The 18425-nt window shown below is 41.4% G+C and overlaps 2 protein-coding genes across 4 annotated transcripts in view; one reads left to right on the plus strand and one right to left on the minus strand.

Annotated features, from left to right (window-relative positions):
• Window positions 1–4656: 4656 nt before the first annotated feature.
• Window positions 4657–12545, plus strand: CDK2AP2 (cyclin dependent kinase 2 associated protein 2). 3 transcript variants are annotated; one of them, XM_072424511.1, is made up of 4 exons: window positions 4657–5077; window positions 11642–11795; window positions 12179–12314; window positions 12398–12545. In XM_072424511.1, the coding sequence occupies exons 2-4, from the start codon at window positions 11679–11681 to the stop codon at window positions 12463–12465; spliced, it is 321 nt and encodes a 106-aa protein (XP_072280612.1). In that variant the 5' UTR covers window positions 4657–5077; window positions 11642–11678; the 3' UTR covers window positions 12466–12545. The 3 variants fall into 3 exon arrangements, with proteins under 3 accessions (XP_072280612.1, XP_072280610.1, XP_072280611.1); XM_072424509.1 differs by having other exon boundaries at window positions 4658–5077; window positions 11695–11795; XM_072424510.1 differs by lacking the exon at window positions 4657–5077 and adding an exon at window positions 9224–9302 and having other exon boundaries at window positions 11695–11795.
• The window catches only part of AIP (AHR interacting HSP90 co-chaperone), an 11726-nt gene continuing 5342 nt past the window's right edge, over window positions 12042–18425 (minus strand). Inside the window, exons 4-6 of the mRNA XM_072424508.1 lie at window positions 17003–17179; window positions 16206–16347; window positions 12042–13125 (exon numbers count right to left, since the gene is read on the minus strand). Coding sequence (XP_072280609.1) covers window positions 12923–13125; window positions 16206–16347; window positions 17003–17179 — 522 coding nt within the window. The 3' untranslated portion in view covers window positions 12042–12922. The remainder of the gene's footprint in view (window positions 13126–16205; window positions 16348–17002; window positions 17180–18425) is intronic.

Consider the following 18425-nt stretch of genomic DNA (forward strand, 5'->3'; position numbering starts at 1 on the left):
TATCTCCTTTAAGAAACTTCTGAAAAGCACCATGTACTGCCTGGCAGTTGGTACCCAATATAACGGGTACTCCAAAAGCATCTGGACAAACCAAGGCCATGATTTCCATACAAGTAACACCCCTATCCTGTAAGCTAGGGACAGTCACAATGACCTTTACCTTCCATCAACAGGATAAGACTCAGAGTTCAAGCCCCACAGCTACATCTGTCCTGTAGACTGAAGGGGTATGCTGCTCTGATATTTTTTTATAAAAAGAGCAGTAAATAAGTGTGACTTGAGATCCAGTGTCAAACAAAGCCAGTGTCAAACAAACAAGATTTAGCTCCTATGACAGGCCCTCTTAATTTTAATTTAATTTTTTTCCTTTTGGGTTAGTGTTTCTGAACAGGGAAAGCTACAATCTGAACTGTCCCTCCATGGTTCTCATGACACTGATGACTAGAATGGCCACTCTGGCCACACCTGAAACATTTTCGGTAATCCCTCAGTGGCACCGCTGGACTAGCCCCTGAATGTTTGAATTGCTGTGGTTCAGTTTGTTCTACTCTATTAAAACCAGGAAATACATCCTCTTTGAGGGCACTCCTTGCTTTCCTAGTGGACCTAAACAGAATGTCTGCCTCCTGTTTCTTCACCATCTTCAATAAATCATGAATAGGAATGATCTTGTCAGATAACACTATCTTGAGAACTTGTGCAAGAGGATAATGAGGTAGCAAACCTCTCACTAGCTGACTGGTTCTCATAGAATCCACTTCAGAAGGGCATATAGCGGTATCATATACAAGTCGGGACAGAAGTAACTGTAGTCTATTAATAAAACAGGAAATATCTTCCCCTTCTTTCTGACATGTCATACGGTAATCAGCAACCATTTGTACAATGTCATAAAATGGCCCAAAATAATCAGAAAGTACCTCTATGTAGTCAGCTGCACTTACACCCTCATGAGTGTCCCTATACAAACGGATTACATCTGCAGCCGGGGACTGCAGACTTTCTGTGACACGCTGTCTTTTCTCTTCTTCTGAACAAGTCCACTCCTTCAGCCACTGAAGAGTGTGTCCTTTCCATATCTCAAAACCCTCTTCCCCTTGGGGCACAGGGACATTACCAGAAAATATTTTTAACTTCCTATAATGTGCTGCCTGTAGGCCTTGTGCTAGCATTTCAGTGAGTTTGGTAAAAGTACAAATTGCATTATCATTGGATAGACTACCATCACTAGCCATGCTGTCAGGATAAGCAGGTGACCCTGGTTCTTCCTTCACATTAACCTGCTGGGGAGGTAAAGAAGGTAAGTACCTTCGCCTAGGTGCAGATTGAGGGCGCCACTGTGCATTGTGTTTCTCTTCCATTGCTATATCCCACTACGATCTCATCAGTGCCTCCAAATGTAGCCCTGTTATGGGGGGGGGTCATGTAATAACCCTCACAAACCAGGCTTTGGTGCTAACCTGTGGATAACAGAGAGGATCCTGGCCCTTTGCCTTCCCCTTCGATCCTGGGCCTATTTGGAAGAGTGAGGATACTAATAAAGTTGACAGTGCCTCCACCCAGAACAGGGTCTCTGTTAGCAGAGAGGCTCCTTTCCTGGGACATTCACCAGAATTAATAACAGTAATATAAAACAGCACCCGAGCAACCACTACACCCAGCATACAACATAAACCAATGCAGCTAAATGAACACACAGGTTGAAGTATTTGTAAGCTTTATATCCCAAAACAGTAATACCAATATTTACAATCCATAAACATCATTGAGTACACATAGAAAGAGTCCTGAGGAGACTTGTGCACAGATATACCCGGGTATATATACAGTTTATAACCACAAACACCTCCAGTTATAATCAGTGTCAGGATGCGTTGCAGAGGCCTCTGGAGCTGATTGTAGCAAAGATGTCCTGATGAGATGATCCTGAAAACAGCAGCAAGGAGATCCTCCAACTGACAATTGGGCTGTGTATGCTGTGATCCTGGATTGCAGCGATACTGGCAAAGTCTCTGGAGTTCAGGAACAATCTATCTGCACTACCGCTTAGACCCTAGCAATCACACTAATCTGCCAATGTAACCAGACCTCTGCTACCTATGGATTGTCGGATGCCTAACCTATGCTAGATGTAACTAGTCAGAGGGTGCAGATCAGCAAAGATAACTGAAAGGGCAGAGCCAATATATATTTGTATATGTAGCTGATACACAGTAGGGGTTTTGCAAAATGATCTCTGATAACAGATATGACATATACCCAGTTAATACAGAGGGTAATGATATGAAACTGCACTACATACAGACACAGCAGTCAGTGTGTTCTGGAAGGAATGCAGGCACCTACCCTGGCTGAGCACATGTTCTCATCTCTGCATCTGCACTTCCTGCATTTTCTTATAAATCCTGGTGGGGTTTCTAAGGCCACTATCAGGGGCAGGAAACACTTCAACAACTTTATTTGGATTTTACAAAGTTACAACTCAGCTAGCAGATAGAAAAAGTCAAGTCCCCTACATAAGAAAGTAAAGGAAGGATAGTAATTACCTTAACATGGGTGCCACTGTCAGCTGTATGGTAGAGAGACCACAGCCACGGTCTGAGTACTACCGTGGAAAATGAGTGGCATGGGGACTTGCAGAAGTGTCCTCCAAATATACCGTGTTTCCCCAATGATAAGGCAGGACATAGAGATGGTCAGGGCATGTCCTGTCCATCACTCTGAGCAGGGGGATCCCTGGCAGGGATCTGCCTGTCTGATGACGTAGGCAGGAGTGGGAGTGTGTGCGAGCCAGCTCAGTGCCTCCCGGTCATGCAAGACGCGTGATCGGGGGCAGAGCGGGTCCCTTCAATAGAACGGACCCAAATGAGGATTTACTTAGGTGGGTTAGAAAAAGGGAAGGATCCCACCCACCAGTAAGGAGTGCGTTGATTCAAGGACCAATGCTCCCGTCCCCGCAAGTCGGGGAGCACAGAATCACTTTTTTGGATGGGTATGGAGAGGGAACAAAGAGTAAAGAGGTAAAAGAGAAAATTCTTAGTATAGCATTACGGATACTTTGCATAAACTATACACATATTCATATATGAATGTAAAAGGAGGTAAATGAGTAGAATAGTAAAATAATAATACAGTAATGGTAAGTATATGGTTAACATTTGAATATATAAATACCTCTGTGAAAAGACATCCGAATAAGTAGTGTACAATACGCCAAGAATATTAACATGGATATGTCATATAGTATTTGTGGTCATACAGCATACAAGTATATTATGTAGTAACCAAAAGAATACTTATTTAACATCATAAATAGTAATGGCAATGGTACAGGGAATTCTTAGAAGAAAAAAGTAAACTTTTTTAATACAAGATAAAGTTGGTAAAAAGGGTTTGAAACTAAATACTTTGTTTAAGCCTGGGAAATGGTTTGCATTTAATGTAAAAATCCATTTTGTTTTACTTCGAAGGAGGGCGCTATCAAAATCTCCACCCTCTCCTCGAATATTTAGGGTGATTTTTTCCTAAAGCTGTGAATTTGATACAGTTACTGTCAAATTTATGTTTTGTCCTGACATGAAAGCTAATGGGTGTCACCATTTTTCCATTCTTAATCGAATAGACATGTTCATAGATACTCTTTTTTAGTTTTTCCAACGTAAAAACATCCACAGTAACATACGATAAGGTAAATGATACTTAATACTAAAAAACAGTTAACATGATATTTAAATTTGTGCATAGAACCATTGGAAAGTTTAAGTTCTGAATTAGTTAGAATCCAATTACACTGCCCACAATCGCCAAAAGGATAAGTACCATGGGGCATAGTGTCTCCTCTGGTGTTAGAGTGTGGGATGTAGGGCTGTAAACCAATGAATCTTTAATAGAACCTGCTTTTCTATATGTGATCATGGGTTTGTTAACCTGGTGGGTTATGATGTTTGGATCTGAAATGAGAATATTCCAGTGTTTGAGTAACAGTTTTTTGATGTCTTGATGGTGCTGGTTAGTGTGGTATAATAGGAATGGTGGGTTTCGGTAGAGATGCAGGTTTTTTGTGAATCAAGTCATCTCAGGGGAGCATTAGGACTCTTTTAAAGGTTTTTTTAAGGTGTTTCTTACTGTATTTTCTTAAGATTAATCTGACAGTGCTCTCGCTTCTAGTCTGAAGTTTTGTTCAAAGGTGCAGTTGCGTTTATTTCTAAGCATCTGGCTGTATACTATTTACTAGAGATTTCGGGTGTGCACTTTTGACATGTACTATGGTATTACCCACCGTCTCTTTTCTATACAGAGTGGTGTTTTTGAAGAGGTCTTGAGATATGTTGATGGTAATGTCCAAAAAAGGGATGTTTGTCGGATGTGAGCAGAAGTTGAATTTCAGGTTATGATCATTGGTTTGGATGCAGTCATATAAGTTTCTGACAAGGTGGTGTGGGCCCGTCCAGATGATCAAAATATCATCGATGTAACAGGTCCAGAGTTTGATAATAACACAGCCTTTTTGGTATATATTGCTTTCCTGAAAATGAGACAGAACTAGCAAGTTTTCTCTTTCTACTCAGTCCTCCTCACACTACCTGGGCGGGGCTATAGGACATTCATCTGTTTTGGGGCTGGGTCTGACCCGGTACACGACGTCTTTACGTCAGGGCTGCGTAGGGGCAGCTGGAGCCGGGTGAGCTGAGGTGAAGGGTTTGTGCGCGGACTGGCGCCATTACCATTTGGACCGGGAAAGATTGAACACTGACGGACGTTCTCTGACTAATAAATAGCTCTGAGGAAGCGGTGGTTGAGGGCCCTGTGGAGGTCTGTTGTAAGTGGAATTGACCAGAGAGGTCAGCGAGGTGAAGAAAAGACAGCGGAGATTCTGGCCATTCCTGCTCCAGATACACTGCAGGGCTCAGAGAGGCGCGCGACACCACACTGACGATCAGCCAATCAGCTTGCAGGAGGCAGCGCGAGCTTCGCAGAGTGTGAGCTGCCAAAAGTCACCATCAGCAGGAAGACATGTCGTACAAGCCGATCGCTCCGGCTCCAGCAGCAGGGAGCAGCAGCGTTCCTGTGACCCCTGGTAATTGATTCCCCTGTCTCTGTATACCCACTGTACATGTGTGTACCGACACATAGGTGTAATGGCATCTTTAACAAAGCAGTGATAAAAGATGGAGTCAGGTTTCTATGTAATATTGCTGGCTTCGTAACCACATAGTCAGTTGGGATCATCAGCCAGTTTCTCTAAATGTATTATATGCCAATTATTAATAAAGAGGATTTTTATAGTGCCATCATTTTATGCAGCGCTGTACATTAAATAGGGGTTGCAAATGTCAGATGAATACAGACAGTGATACAGGAGGAGGAGAGGACCCTGGCCCAAAGAGCTTACAATCTAGAAGGTGGCGGAAGTAACACACAATAGGAGGGGAAATACAATTGTATGTAATTTGCAGGCATTTTCTGACAACACACAGTTATGAGTAAACTTTTTTTTTAGATCTGTTTGATCAAATTTTAACTTACATCTGACAGCGATTGTGGCCAGATAAAAGCTGACAATGGTTGCTGGACTGAATATTGGATGTAGGTGATGGCCTATTTGGATCCTTTACTTGCAGGGCCTTACGTCTCTCAGGTAGCACATACCTTTCATTATTTTTGTCACTTATGAATATTGGTGGTCATGTGATGGCAGTGGTGTCCTGTGATTTACTCATTGCTGTTGCATGGGGATTGCAACCTCTAGTCCTGTGTATGTTCCCAGTTGGAGTGTATGCAGAGTTTTCTTTCCTTGGCAGTATAAGGAAGGAGAGTGGGAGGATACATATGGTGTATTGCTGGTGTGGAAGAGAATATACAAACTATTGTGTCTTATAACTCCTCACTCCATGCAAATTTTCTAGGTGTAAAGCACACACTCAACTGAGCTATTCATCCCTATGTGGTGGTTTATGGAGCGGTTCCTGACTTTGACATGTAGCTTCTGTCCACCCTGAGTGGCCAGCTGCTTCCATTCAGTTGAATAGAGGGATGCATTCCAGCTGTGGTGAGCAGTGGTTAAACAGTTGCATTGCAGTTGTTGATAGAGAACTGAAGTTGGCCTGTAATCCCTTGTGCATCGAACGGGCACCTCAACCTCACAGCAAAATGCTCCCCAAACACTGTGTTGGACTGTAAAAACTGCTCCCAGTAGCATATAGGGGCACCCAGGATCGACATAGCAAAAGGTTTTGGACCACATTTCTTAAAGAGGCCTAGGTTCAGATGGATGGAGAGGTTGGAGGGTTATTACCGATTACTTATACCCAGAAACCGTGCCTGTAAGAGGAGGGGGCTGTCAAGATGCTACATAATATTATCAATAATAATAAACAGGATTTACATAGCACCAACATAATATGCAGCGCTGTACATTAAATAGGGGTTGCAAATGACAGACACTGACACAAGAATTGGAGAGGACCCTCCCCACATGTAGTGTCTCACTCATGGCAGCCCTAGACCAGTTTGTTTTGAGCTTTATAACAGGGGTACCCCTTTGAAAACCTTTCAGGTCTGCAGGGAAACCCTGTTGTACAGATTACTAGAGGGGGTGTCAAACTCAAACATAAGGGGCCAAAATAAAAAATACAGTCATGGTCATGGGTTGAATTGTTAAGACTTTAACATTTTTTGAACAATCTCAAGCTGACAATGTTTTAACCAGAAATATGAATGAACAGAGTGCAACAACCTTTTCCCTTAATAAACTGAATAAAAATAGATAAAATATATTTTCTTCTATTGATAAAGTTTTTGGTGAATGTCATAAGGTGGGGTTGCTTGGAGTGAACACTTCAAGTAGATCTTTCCCACTCTGAGACACAATATCACACACCATCCTCAATAATTTAGGTTTCAAAAATGCTAATTTATTTGTTTTCTGGCTAGATGTCTGACACCATTTTCCCCTGGTCAGAGAGTCAGTGTCTGGTTTTAGGTCTTGTGCTGTAGCAATCTGCAAAACAGCATGGAGGTGTCATTGGTGATGCGTGATCTGTCCTTGTTCTTTTTTAGATTCATTATTGAAAACATCTGTTCGCACAGATAGGTGCTCTCAAACATGCACAGAACACAGAGCATGAGGTCAGAGCTGTGGCATAAAGTCAGGGGGCAGTAGATAGTAAAAGTCCTCTCTCATGGCATCCTGGAACTTTTCTCTCAGGCCGCTATCGCTTTGAAACTCTATTTGAAGGTGATGGGATGCACTGTTGATGCCAGCTGTTAAAGAATTGCCAAAGCCATGTTCTGAAGTCAGAGAAACGCGGATCAAACTAATTACTAAACTAATTACCCGGCTCACCTTTGTAGCCAACCTACCACAAGGAAAAGCACCACAAATGGTGACAGATGCTCTGACAAAGAGGAAAGTGTGCAAAATTGTTTTGGTCCAGTTGGGACTTCCATAGGTCAAAATTACACTGGAATTCTGTGATCATGTTGGACATCTTTGTGATGACTTGTTTGTGTCCCCGCAGCCTCTGATTCAGTTGGGTGAGATGCTCGGTTATGTCACACATCTTCAAAATCACCAAGCCAGGTTGGATATGACAGTTTAGGCAAGGGCTTTCCTTTACTTTGCATGAAAAGAGTGATTTGTTCCCTGGGCTCTAAAAATCATTTGAGGACTGTGCACCTGCTCAGCCACCTTTCTTTTTTGTGGTATGGCATGTCTCTATGCTCTGCACCCACCTCTTGTACATACTGCAGGAACTAGCAGTGATTCAGGCCACGCACCCGGGTGTATTCGGTTTACTTTCTTCATGACTGTGGTCATTATATCATACTTTTCCAGAACCTTACCACACAGCTTGTTGATGGATAATGCAGTGATGGGTGCATCAGATGTGTATAGCAGTGACTTTCTACCATTTTCTCCATAAGACCAACCAAGCCTTTTTTTTTTTTTCTCCACACATTGCAGGTGTGTCATCTGTAGTTAGCCCCACCAACTTTTCCCAGGGTAGTTTATTATTGTTTATGGACTTCTCTGCCTCAAAACAGTTTTTCCTGTTGTCCTATGTATGGTAGCTACATCCAAGAGTTTCTCGGGTATAGAGAGGTCCCTCTTATTGGCTCGTATGAAGATGGACAGGTGTGTTATATTAGTGCTGTTGTTGCTTAAATCGATGGCTAATGAAAATGCCAGATAACTGCATGCCTCTTCGGCCAGCTGTGTTGTTACATTTCCTGCAAGTTCACAAACTTGGTTTGTTCTTGTTGTTCTTGATAGACTGACATTTCGAAATGTCTGACCGGGGCATACTTTTAGCGTGCATTGCTTCAAAAAGGCTCTGAAAAACACCTCATAGCTCGGCGATTTCTTCAGCCATGATAAAGCTCGCTTTCACTGCTGCATCATTTTTGGCTGTAGCATTAGTAAACATTCCCTGCTGCGATTGCATACTTAAGCTCCTTGTTTGGTGTAAAAAACGCAGACGTATACTGTATACTCAACAATGCCTCATAACACAAAATATTCACTGCTTTTTTTTTCTTGAAGTATAAACATATATTCGCTTTCCCATCTGTCATTAAATTATCTTCCTTTGATATCAACTTTTCTCTTCTTGGACATTTTGGGAATGATTGAAGATATTTCTGCAATTTAGGGGGCCCACTTTACTTCACTGTCAGCTTGCAATACTTGCCTCGAGAAGGTGGTAGATAGGCAGTCCAATGTGTGGCACGAGCCAGACCAGGCCTGAAACCGAGAAGGAAAGGAGTAAAGTGCCTGACCCTGTCGCTTTGTAACTATTTGGGCGATCCGGTCCCTTCAACTTTAGAGTCGCCACAGGTGCAGGGATTCTTGGCAGGTGCACTCCAGCCCCTGGTTTCTAATGCAGTTTCTTTAGGCTACAATCAAGTGCACCAAGGATGCAAGTCAGTGGGGCTAATGCTATCTACTCTAATGTATCTAACCACTCTGCATGCACCAATGTGTGTTATGTGGAGTTTATTATAATAATCCTGCTTGACATAATTCCTTTTTCACACCAATCCCCCTCCCTTCCCGCTTACAGCGTGGTCCCACTGAGCGCGGATATAGCTCACTATGCGGCAGCAAGCTGATCTCACGAAAGGGTGCTGACAAGCCCATACAGATCCGGAGCACGAAAGACAGACGAACCAGGGCACTCCACTGCTACCACCCGATGCGCATCTCCAGGACAGCTCCACACCTGCAGCCGGCAAGATGGCGCTGAGAGTGAAGGCGGCAACAAGCTGCTTTCTTTGCTCCACTCCTGCAACAACGGCAGGTAGTTTGGACTGTCTTAGACTATAAATGGGAATGGTAGGAAGTGCTTGAGTCAAATGTCATAAAGTAGACCTTAACCAAAATTTTTTACTTTACAAAAAAGGGTAGACAACCGTTTTATATAAAGTAAAAATATTTTGATAGCCCTCTCCCATTCTGTCTTGATCGCTGCAGCATTTTCTTACATTGAGCAGAAAAAGATACCATGCTCACGCATGCGCAGTGACATTGGTACTCATATTCTCCCCCCACCCCCCCTTCACCCCCTTTAAGGCTATGTACACACGTGCAATAATTGTCATTGGAAAGGATCGTTTCAAATGACTAATGACTGCACGATGCATGAACAAGTGCTATACATAAAGCCCTGTTCTGCTCTGAGGAGGGGGAAAACAAGATTGGCACCCTGTTGCACTCCCCCACCCCCTCTTTCGCTCCCATTAAGATCGTTTGTCATCCATGGATCCGCCTTTGGATGATTGACAACAAGCGCTGTACACACGCCAGATTCTCTTCTGATATTGGCCCTGAGCCGATTATCGGACGAGAACCATTGCACATATGTCCATAACCTACTACTTGGGAATGCACAATTATCCTTTGTGTAAACAACCTATGTAGAGGTGATCAACAAGTCCAGCCTGTGTGTGTGTGTGTGTATGTATGTGTATGTATGTGTGTATATATGTGTATATATATATATATATATATATATATATATATATATATATATATATATATATATATATATATAATCTATATACACACTTTCTCCTTTACATGTCACTACTTGCATCGTTCAAACGATCGTATCTAGCATGTGTACATTATTGGTGGATTATATATTTGAATGGTCGTATCGTTACAGCATGTACAGAATTGTGCTCAATACGATCATTCAAAATAATCGTGCATAATCCTTGATCCGTTGTTAGTTTTATAACAACAATTATTGCACGTGTGTACCTAGCTTTAGTGTCTTTTTAGTTGAGAGAAAGGACTGAGATCTGTTGGGTTTTTACCACGCTCTCTATTGATATATCCCCACACTTACAGTTGAGAATTTGCTGTGTAAAAAAAATTTATTTGGCTGAACACACAATTTTAACAGTTAATCTTTAACCTAACCTAATGAAAGTAGCACTTTACTAATATTATTATTAATAATAAACACTATTTATATAGCACCAACATATTATGCAGCCCTGTACATTAAATTGGGATTGAAAATGACAGATACAGACAGTGACACAGGTAGTGAGGAGAGGAGGACCTTGCCTAGAAGAGCTTACTATCTAAGAGGTGGGGGAAGTATCACACAATAGGAGGGGGGGGGAAATGGAATATTTGGTAAGTAGTGAAGGCTTTGAGACAGAAGATGATGGGTAGGCAAGTATGAAAAGATGAGTTTTTAGTGCTTTTTTTTAAATGAGCAGAAAGTAAGAGCAAGCTTAATTGGATGAGTAGGACCATTTCAGGAAGTTGGCGCAGCTCCTGAAAAGTCTTGAAGCCTTGCATGTGACGAGGTTGAGGGAAGAAATCAGTAGTAGGTTATTTGAGGAAAGAAGATAACGGCTAGGGGTATACTTTCCTACCAGGTCAGAAAGGTAAGTGGGTCAAGAGCTGTGGAGGGATTTGAAGACAAAGCACAGGAGCTTGAATTTGATTCTAAGGTGAAATGGAAGCCAATGAAGAGAACCACAAAGAGATGCAACAGAAGAAGAGCGATGGGAAGGATGGGTAAGTCTAGTTGCATCACTCATAATAGATTGTAGAGGAGAGAATAAGGATAATGGAATACCAAAGAGGAGGATGTTACAGCAGTCAAGACTAGAGATAAGAGCATGTACAAGGAGTTTGGTTGTCTCTGGGGCGATGTAGGGGTGGGTTTTGCAGCTGTTTGCAGGTGAAAGTGAAACTAGAATAAAAACATAGCAAGGCACCTAGTAATATTCAAGCCTTATGGAAGTAGAATGATCTTTGCTTTTGCCAATGTCCGCCATACACAATTTAAATGTAGCTTTTTAGTAGCCAAGCGACTGGCAAAAAAGAAAAAAGTTTACAGTATGCATGGGAAGTTCCAGTCCATTGAATAGGTTCCCACTGGTGTGAAGAGACAGTTGTTTCACACAGAGTAACAGATGGGAAGAAGACATGTCTATGGGTAGCCCGACCTATCCTTTATTTCTTCTTGCTTTCTCAGTGCTGTTTTATACCTGTGGATGATTAATGCTGTTCGAGTAATCAATTTCACCTCTCTGTCACAAATCTCTTCATCCACATTTCGCGCCTGTTATGTGAATATTGTGGCCTTGCAATGTTTTTACTGTGGATGCCTAGCTGTTGTGTGCAGTCATTAAGCATCTCATCCCCTCATATGATGTGGTTTGCAGTGCCCGGAGCTGCGGTTTCTTCCCCATCTGGAGCTGTACCTGTCTCTTCCTTCCGCCTCAACTTCAGCGACTTTGGACCCCCATCTATGGGATTCATACCGGTAAGAATTTTTCAGTTGGGTTGTGGGTAGATATAAGAACATGTTTGGAATTCCTTTGTTGCATCTCACATCTGTTGTGGGACCTGTTGCATTGTGTTAACTTGCTTTGCATGAAGGTTGCCCATTCAACTGAATAGGCTGTCAACGCATCAGAAAGGACAAACAAATGTTCCTCATTTAGACCTACTGCACACAAGTGTAATGTCCATCATATTTAGTTTTCCTAGTAATATAGTAAACACTAGACTGTTTTGACTTGTTTATTTGAGTACACAGACTTGCATGCAGTGCTATAAATATACAAACAATACAAAATACTGAAATAATATAATCTTGCTGGGTCAAAAGAAAATCAGACTTTTTTTTTTTTTTTTTTTATGCAGGGAGTGAAGCCAGCTGTGTCACAAGCAGTGTCTCAGGGGACCTACAGTGATCTGCTGTCTGTGATTGAGGAGATGGGCAGAGAGATCAGACCCACTTATGCTGGAAGCAAAAGTGCCATGGAAAGATTAAAAAGAGGTGAGTGTTAGGTTGTCACCTGTTGAGCCTACTTTACTTTATTTTGTACTCTGGAGCCAATTGTTTTTTTTTTTGCTTTTCAGGTATAATTCACGCTAGGGCTCTCGTGAGAGAGTGTCTTGCCGAAACAGAACGCAATGCTCGCACGTGACCTTTTTCCAGCTCTGGACTTTTTATTTTTGGCCCCCTTTTTTAATCTATAAAATCAAATAAAATTACTCTTGATTGTTATGTATGTGATAGTGGAGTAGTTTCTCGTCCTGCCTATAAAACATTGTTCTGTTATGTTTGCCATGGATTTAAAAGGCATATAGATATTTACTGTAACAGTAGCATATTACAGGACAACATAATGGCGTTCCTTATGGTCAAAGAGCAGTCCTTTGATCATTCAGAAAATCTGAATTTCTCATTGGTATTTTTTACACAATCATTGTGTCTTGTAAACACTTACCAATGACTGTCTCTGCAACTTACAATTTGTAAAAGAGGATGGTTGGCAACCTACAGTTGTGGCTAAATTGATATATTGTGCCAGTCACATATCCAAACCAAGTTACTGCCACATGAAATGGCATACTGACCTATTAATTTGCTTTTACCAAAAGTCATTTGAATATGTCTCGAAATCTTGCTTTATCCTCGCGTTCCTTCTCGTTTATACGTGTCTCAAGCTGTTTCAATTCTTTTGCAACAAGGGGAGCAAGTGAAGGGTCCAATTCAACAGCACGTGAGAAGTCGTGTTCCGCTTCTGATGCGTTCCACACTGCAGCATGCGCACGACCCCGCTTAAACAATGCTTTTACGTTATCTGCAAGAAATGAAATGACAATGGCTGTAGCTTGAGGTTGGTCGCACATGGCTTTTGCATCTATCAAAATAATTTCTAAAGACACAGATTTTCTGGTAATCTTTGCATTTTTTACAGAAAAAAAAAGATTTGAAGGAAACCTGTGCCAAAAGAAATTCTGTTGGGTGAGCATGACAGGCCGGCAGTACTAATAAACAACAACAAAAAAAGCATAGGACCCAATGACAAATTTTTGGACATTTAAGGTAACCTATGTAGACTGAAAACTGCTATCAGATAAAGAAAACGGAGCATATTTTTTTTTTTGTTTTGGTGAGTGGAGGAGCGGCTAGGGTACTAAAGGGTTGAGGTCCGCTTTAATCTCACTATTTGGAACAGAAAAACTGTAGGCGATGGGAAGGAGGCCTGTTGGAGATGCTCCTGTACACACAGGCAGGATGAATACAATACATTTCAGTGTTCTCACCTGAAATTTGTTTCAGCCAGGTGGGGGGAAGTGGACGGGGCTGAAGACAGCAAATTTGGAGCTCCTAGTTATTTATGCCATAGGTATCCAGTAACCCCTGCTATTGTGTCAGTGTTGTACCTGCCCCCTATACTTTGTTCCAACTTTCTAATGCCTGGCTTGTTAGATTGTACAATTTTTTCATTTTTTTTGTATTATGCCCAACAGTCCAGTGCGGTGTATTTTAATCCAACTTCATTGAGTTCCATGTTTTATTAGTGTAATCCCTTGTAGTAGAGTAATATTGTGATCAATGTGGCTTAACAAATTAGGCTTAGTTTACATTAGCAGTAAAAATAAAAATGCCCCTCCTGAGTGACTACTTCTTGGTAATTGCTAGGCACCTGGGATTGGTAACAGGCGGGTAAGTGCTGGGCTTTTCAGGCCAAGCAGTTTTTGTAAGCAGCAGTGGTTCCTGGTGAGCGGTAAGTTAGGGGTAAACGCAGCAAATGTAACCTTACTGCCAATGGAATTCAGCCTACCTTCAGATGTCACCTCCTAGTGGTATATATAGGTAACACAAGGAGCATCATGCATGTGATCGCAGATGGGGGACAGGACAATCAGTGCCCTCCTCATCACTGCCAAAAACAAAAACTGCCTGTGAAATGTATCCACCCGCAGTATGATCGCTGTGTGTGTATAGTCAGTAGGCAACTTAACCATTCATTTAATTCATTCTTATCGCTTTCCTAATTTGTTGGTTGTAATTACCTAAAATTTTTAGGGTACACAGGGGACTCTCATAGCTACTAATAACCAACAATTTTTTTTAATTTCAAGAATTTCAAAATATGGGGATCATGAGTTTATAAACTGGCGGAAATTGAAGATTTGGGTTGCTGTTTAATAAGAAAGTGCACCTAAGAGCCCAACATTGAAAATGCAAATTACAGACCCCTGGGGCACCTACATAGCAAGAAGCATTGCGGTGGACTCCCTAAATATTTTACCTACCTTTCACCAAACACCAAACTATAATTGTAATACTATGCTGCCATTTCTGCTTCTGTTCTTTGAACCCCGATTTATCTGGAATGTGGAGGTGCAGGCAACTGAAAATGTGGGTGCAAGCGGGAAACAGATGTATAAACCCCCTAAAATTTCATTTGCATGGCATCATTTACAACATAAAAACTTCATTTATGTAGAACAGAGAGATGCAGGTAAACAGAATCATAGGTGCAAGAGGGCGACACTTGTGGCATCATTACATAAACTCTGACTTTTAAAACATGCTGCCCTGTTACCCATGACTTCCCCTACTAGTACCAGTTTATGTTCTAATGATGCCGTTGTGATAAAACTTTAGGGGGTGTTATCCACAGATGTTCCCCACACATTTTCAGTTTCCTGCATCTCCCCTTTCCAGAGAAATTGGTGTTCAAGTGTTAGAAGTGGGCAGTAATGTGTAACAGGGCAGTGCGTTTGCCATAGTAATGAAATTTTAGTGGGGGGTTATCGAAAAGTGTCCCCCGCACCTACATTTTGGGCTTTGCACACCCCACCATTCTAGGGAAATTGGGGTTCAAAGAAGAGAAGCAGATGGGGTAACATAGTAAGACCGTTAAAGATTTGTGAGCGATAAGTATAAATTTAGAGGCCCTTTCCCAATGCTCCTTTCTATGTAAGTGGCCTCCGGGGTCCCCAATATGCATTTTCAACTTAGGAGTCCAAGGCACACTTTTAATACTGCAACCCCAATGTTGGTTTTTCACATGCTTTTATAATTCTGATCCCCATATCATGACATTTGTAAATTGTGAATGGTAGTAACTATAAGTGTTCCCTGTGCACACTGAAAATTTCAAATCCTTATGACATACGCTTTAGGGGATATGAAGGTTTATACACAGAGAGCTGTAAGACTGAGGAATGTGTCATGCAGCATTTATACACACACTGCTCCAATGATGTCATTACACACGCCCGTTTACACAATGTTTTTTGTTTTTTTCAAAAGACTAGGTACAGCTATAGGAGGGGGAGGGACAGCCTGTGTCCCAATTTCTTTATAGCTTTGCTGTGCTCTCCTCACTCCTCCCGGCTCTTATCAGCGGAGAACCAAGTGAGCAGAGCAGCCTCTCCAGTGTCCGTTGAGAGCTGCGGAAAATGTGCCGGCCGTAATAATCACAGCAGGTGGGCCGCCCGCCCCCTAAAAATGGGCTGGGGAGAACTATGCATTTCAAGCCGAGGCTGCTGGAAGTTAACGATGCTGAGGGGAGGCACTGTCATTCTGAGTACACTACTGTGCATGTTACTTTTTTTTTTTTCCTTTTTGGTTCCAAACCGTGGGTCCCTTAAGTAGAAAGCAATAATGATGAATGTAACCTGAGAGTAGCCTGCAAGAATCCTAAACCAAAGCCTTAAAAATTGGTATAAATTGCAGTTTCCAAATGTGCAAAGGTGATGGAGACCATAATCCATAATGATTTAAGATAGCCAAGAGGCATCCAATAAATAATATTCACAAAATACTTTTTCTAGGGGGAGTAAATTAACAAAACACTACAAAGAGTGTTCAGAAGCAGCTATGAAGAAAGTCTTTCTAGGGGAAATATTTTTTTTTACATACCTGAATACTTGTTTAAAATGGATGAGCAGTGCTCTAAAACTTGGTAATATTCTCCCTCTAGAAGCTTGCACTGACAGTAATTGAGAAGCAACGGAGTTATCTTCGTATCGAGATCAATCCAATCCGGAGATCCAGGCTGCTCCTTATCAGACATAAAACACATAATTATTTTACTTGCCCTAATATTGTAATAAAAGCTACAAATACATCTGATGCTTATTCTCTAGTGAGATACCCATAGCAGTGGTTTCCCGTTCATGACACCCTTAGTGTCATGGAAATGTTCTCAAGACACCCCAGGCAAAAAGAAATACCTAATAAATTGTTATGGTCTATGCTATACCTCCTTGAAAACAAAATATACACTTATTTTTAAAGACTGGATAATAATTAAAGAACCACTACACTGCCAGGCAGACACATGGGCAGTGTGAAAGAGCTGCAGTTTCAGTTGCATCTCTTAGTGAGGCCACTTAGTGCCTTATGCCCAATCGCCCAGTGTCTGGTGTAAGGCTTAGTGAAGGTCAGGCAGGGACTCTGGAGACAGGTTGTGTGAAAACTAATAACAGCCCCTGGGGTGATTAATTTAATTCTCAGGCTGCAGAGTGCCGCCCTACTCCTGAGTTTCAGCTAACACAGCAGCAGCTGAGATGGGCTCAGACAGGGACCACCACCCATCTAAAGCTTCATCCTATCCATCTTAACAAAAAAATATCGGGAAAGTATTGATTGCTAATAATTAGTACATACATCCAGATATAAAAAGTTAGAATGGAAGCCCTGTGTACGCATTGTACCTTCATCTGTAAGGATTTAAGGCAGGCAATAGCTTCATAATATTTGGCAGCTGCTTCAACTGTTTTTCCATCTTTGTATAACTGGTTGCCTTCTTGGTGGAGGATGGGTACTGCTTGCAGTTTTTCTTCATCCGTCATAGCCCAAGCATCCTGCCTGTAGGTACCTGGCTCCTCGACCTGGAAGATAAAAATATTTTGCACAACTACAGAAAGTGAAAATAAATTATTTTACTAATTTATACAGAACTGACACTTATTCTCCAATGTCTAGTATTAGAACATAGCGCCATAATACTCTTTATTCCCTAATGACCCCCATCACAGCCATGATAAAGGCCAATCTGGAAAACTAATCAAATTCCCTGATGTTTCTCAGCTGCAGGGTATTTTTATTTTTATGTGCAGCTAATATTTTTGTTTTATTCTGCTATAAAGCTTTCTTTATTCTAAGAAGCAAGACAATCCCGATCAAACAGCTTCACTTTACTGCTTCAGCAAGTCAATTAAGTGCTACTGCTTTCAGCTTTTCTTCTCAATGCTAGAATGAGACTTTCTGTGCTCCTGCCTGATCCAAACATACTTGTCTGTTCATCCTAAATCTGGCCTGTAAGGGACCTGTAAGAAAACTAACCATATTGTGACCATTGGCCAGCAAACAAAACTACCAAGACACCTTCCACAATAAATAACCTGTTTTTTTTTTTTTTTTGTTTTTTTTTTTAAATGACCATGACCTAAAGACATCCCTTCAGTATAAAAAAAAAAATGGGGAAATGATCTTTCTGACTTGGTACATTTTCTTTTGAACACTGAAAAGTTCAGTGTGCAATGAAATCTATGTAAGCTATTTCAGCACAAAAAAGAAACCTCTACACAACTGTGCAGGACTGAAGGGAAGAATGGAGTTTAGTTTTACCTCCAGCAAGTTTGAGATGCAGTCTGAAGTCTAAGGGCTCTATTTATACCGGAAGGACATTTAATATAATCAGACATTCCCTTAAACATTCCCACATGGGAATCTTCCAGGTCCATAGAAATTGAGGTATCTGAAACTAGGGAATGTTTGATTTTCTAAGTTATAGAGTCTTAAGAGTCCTTCTCTATGTTTCCTAACCCAATTAGCACCTTTCTTCTAATTCTCCTCTTGTTCTTTGGTAATATTGTGTACCAGGAAAATAATTTTATTCCTTAGAGTAATACACAGTCCATATATCATGGGATAACCTTTTGCTACCTTAGAAGAAACTTGTTCTTAAGGCAATCTGTAATGAACCTTTGGCCAACAATGTGTTTCTGGCTTTTGCAGCCCTGGGTCCCAGATTCGAAACTCAGCCAGAACACTATCTGCATGGAGTTTACAGGTTCTCCCTGTGTTTGCCTGGGTTTCCTTCCAAATTCCAAAAACATGCAGTTAGGTTAATTG

The sequence above is a fragment of the Pyxicephalus adspersus genome, chromosome 10, assembly GCF_032062135.1.
Source record: "Pyxicephalus adspersus chromosome 10, UCB_Pads_2.0, whole genome shotgun sequence".
Taxonomy (NCBI): Eukaryota; Metazoa; Chordata; class Amphibia; order Anura; family Pyxicephalidae; genus Pyxicephalus; species Pyxicephalus adspersus.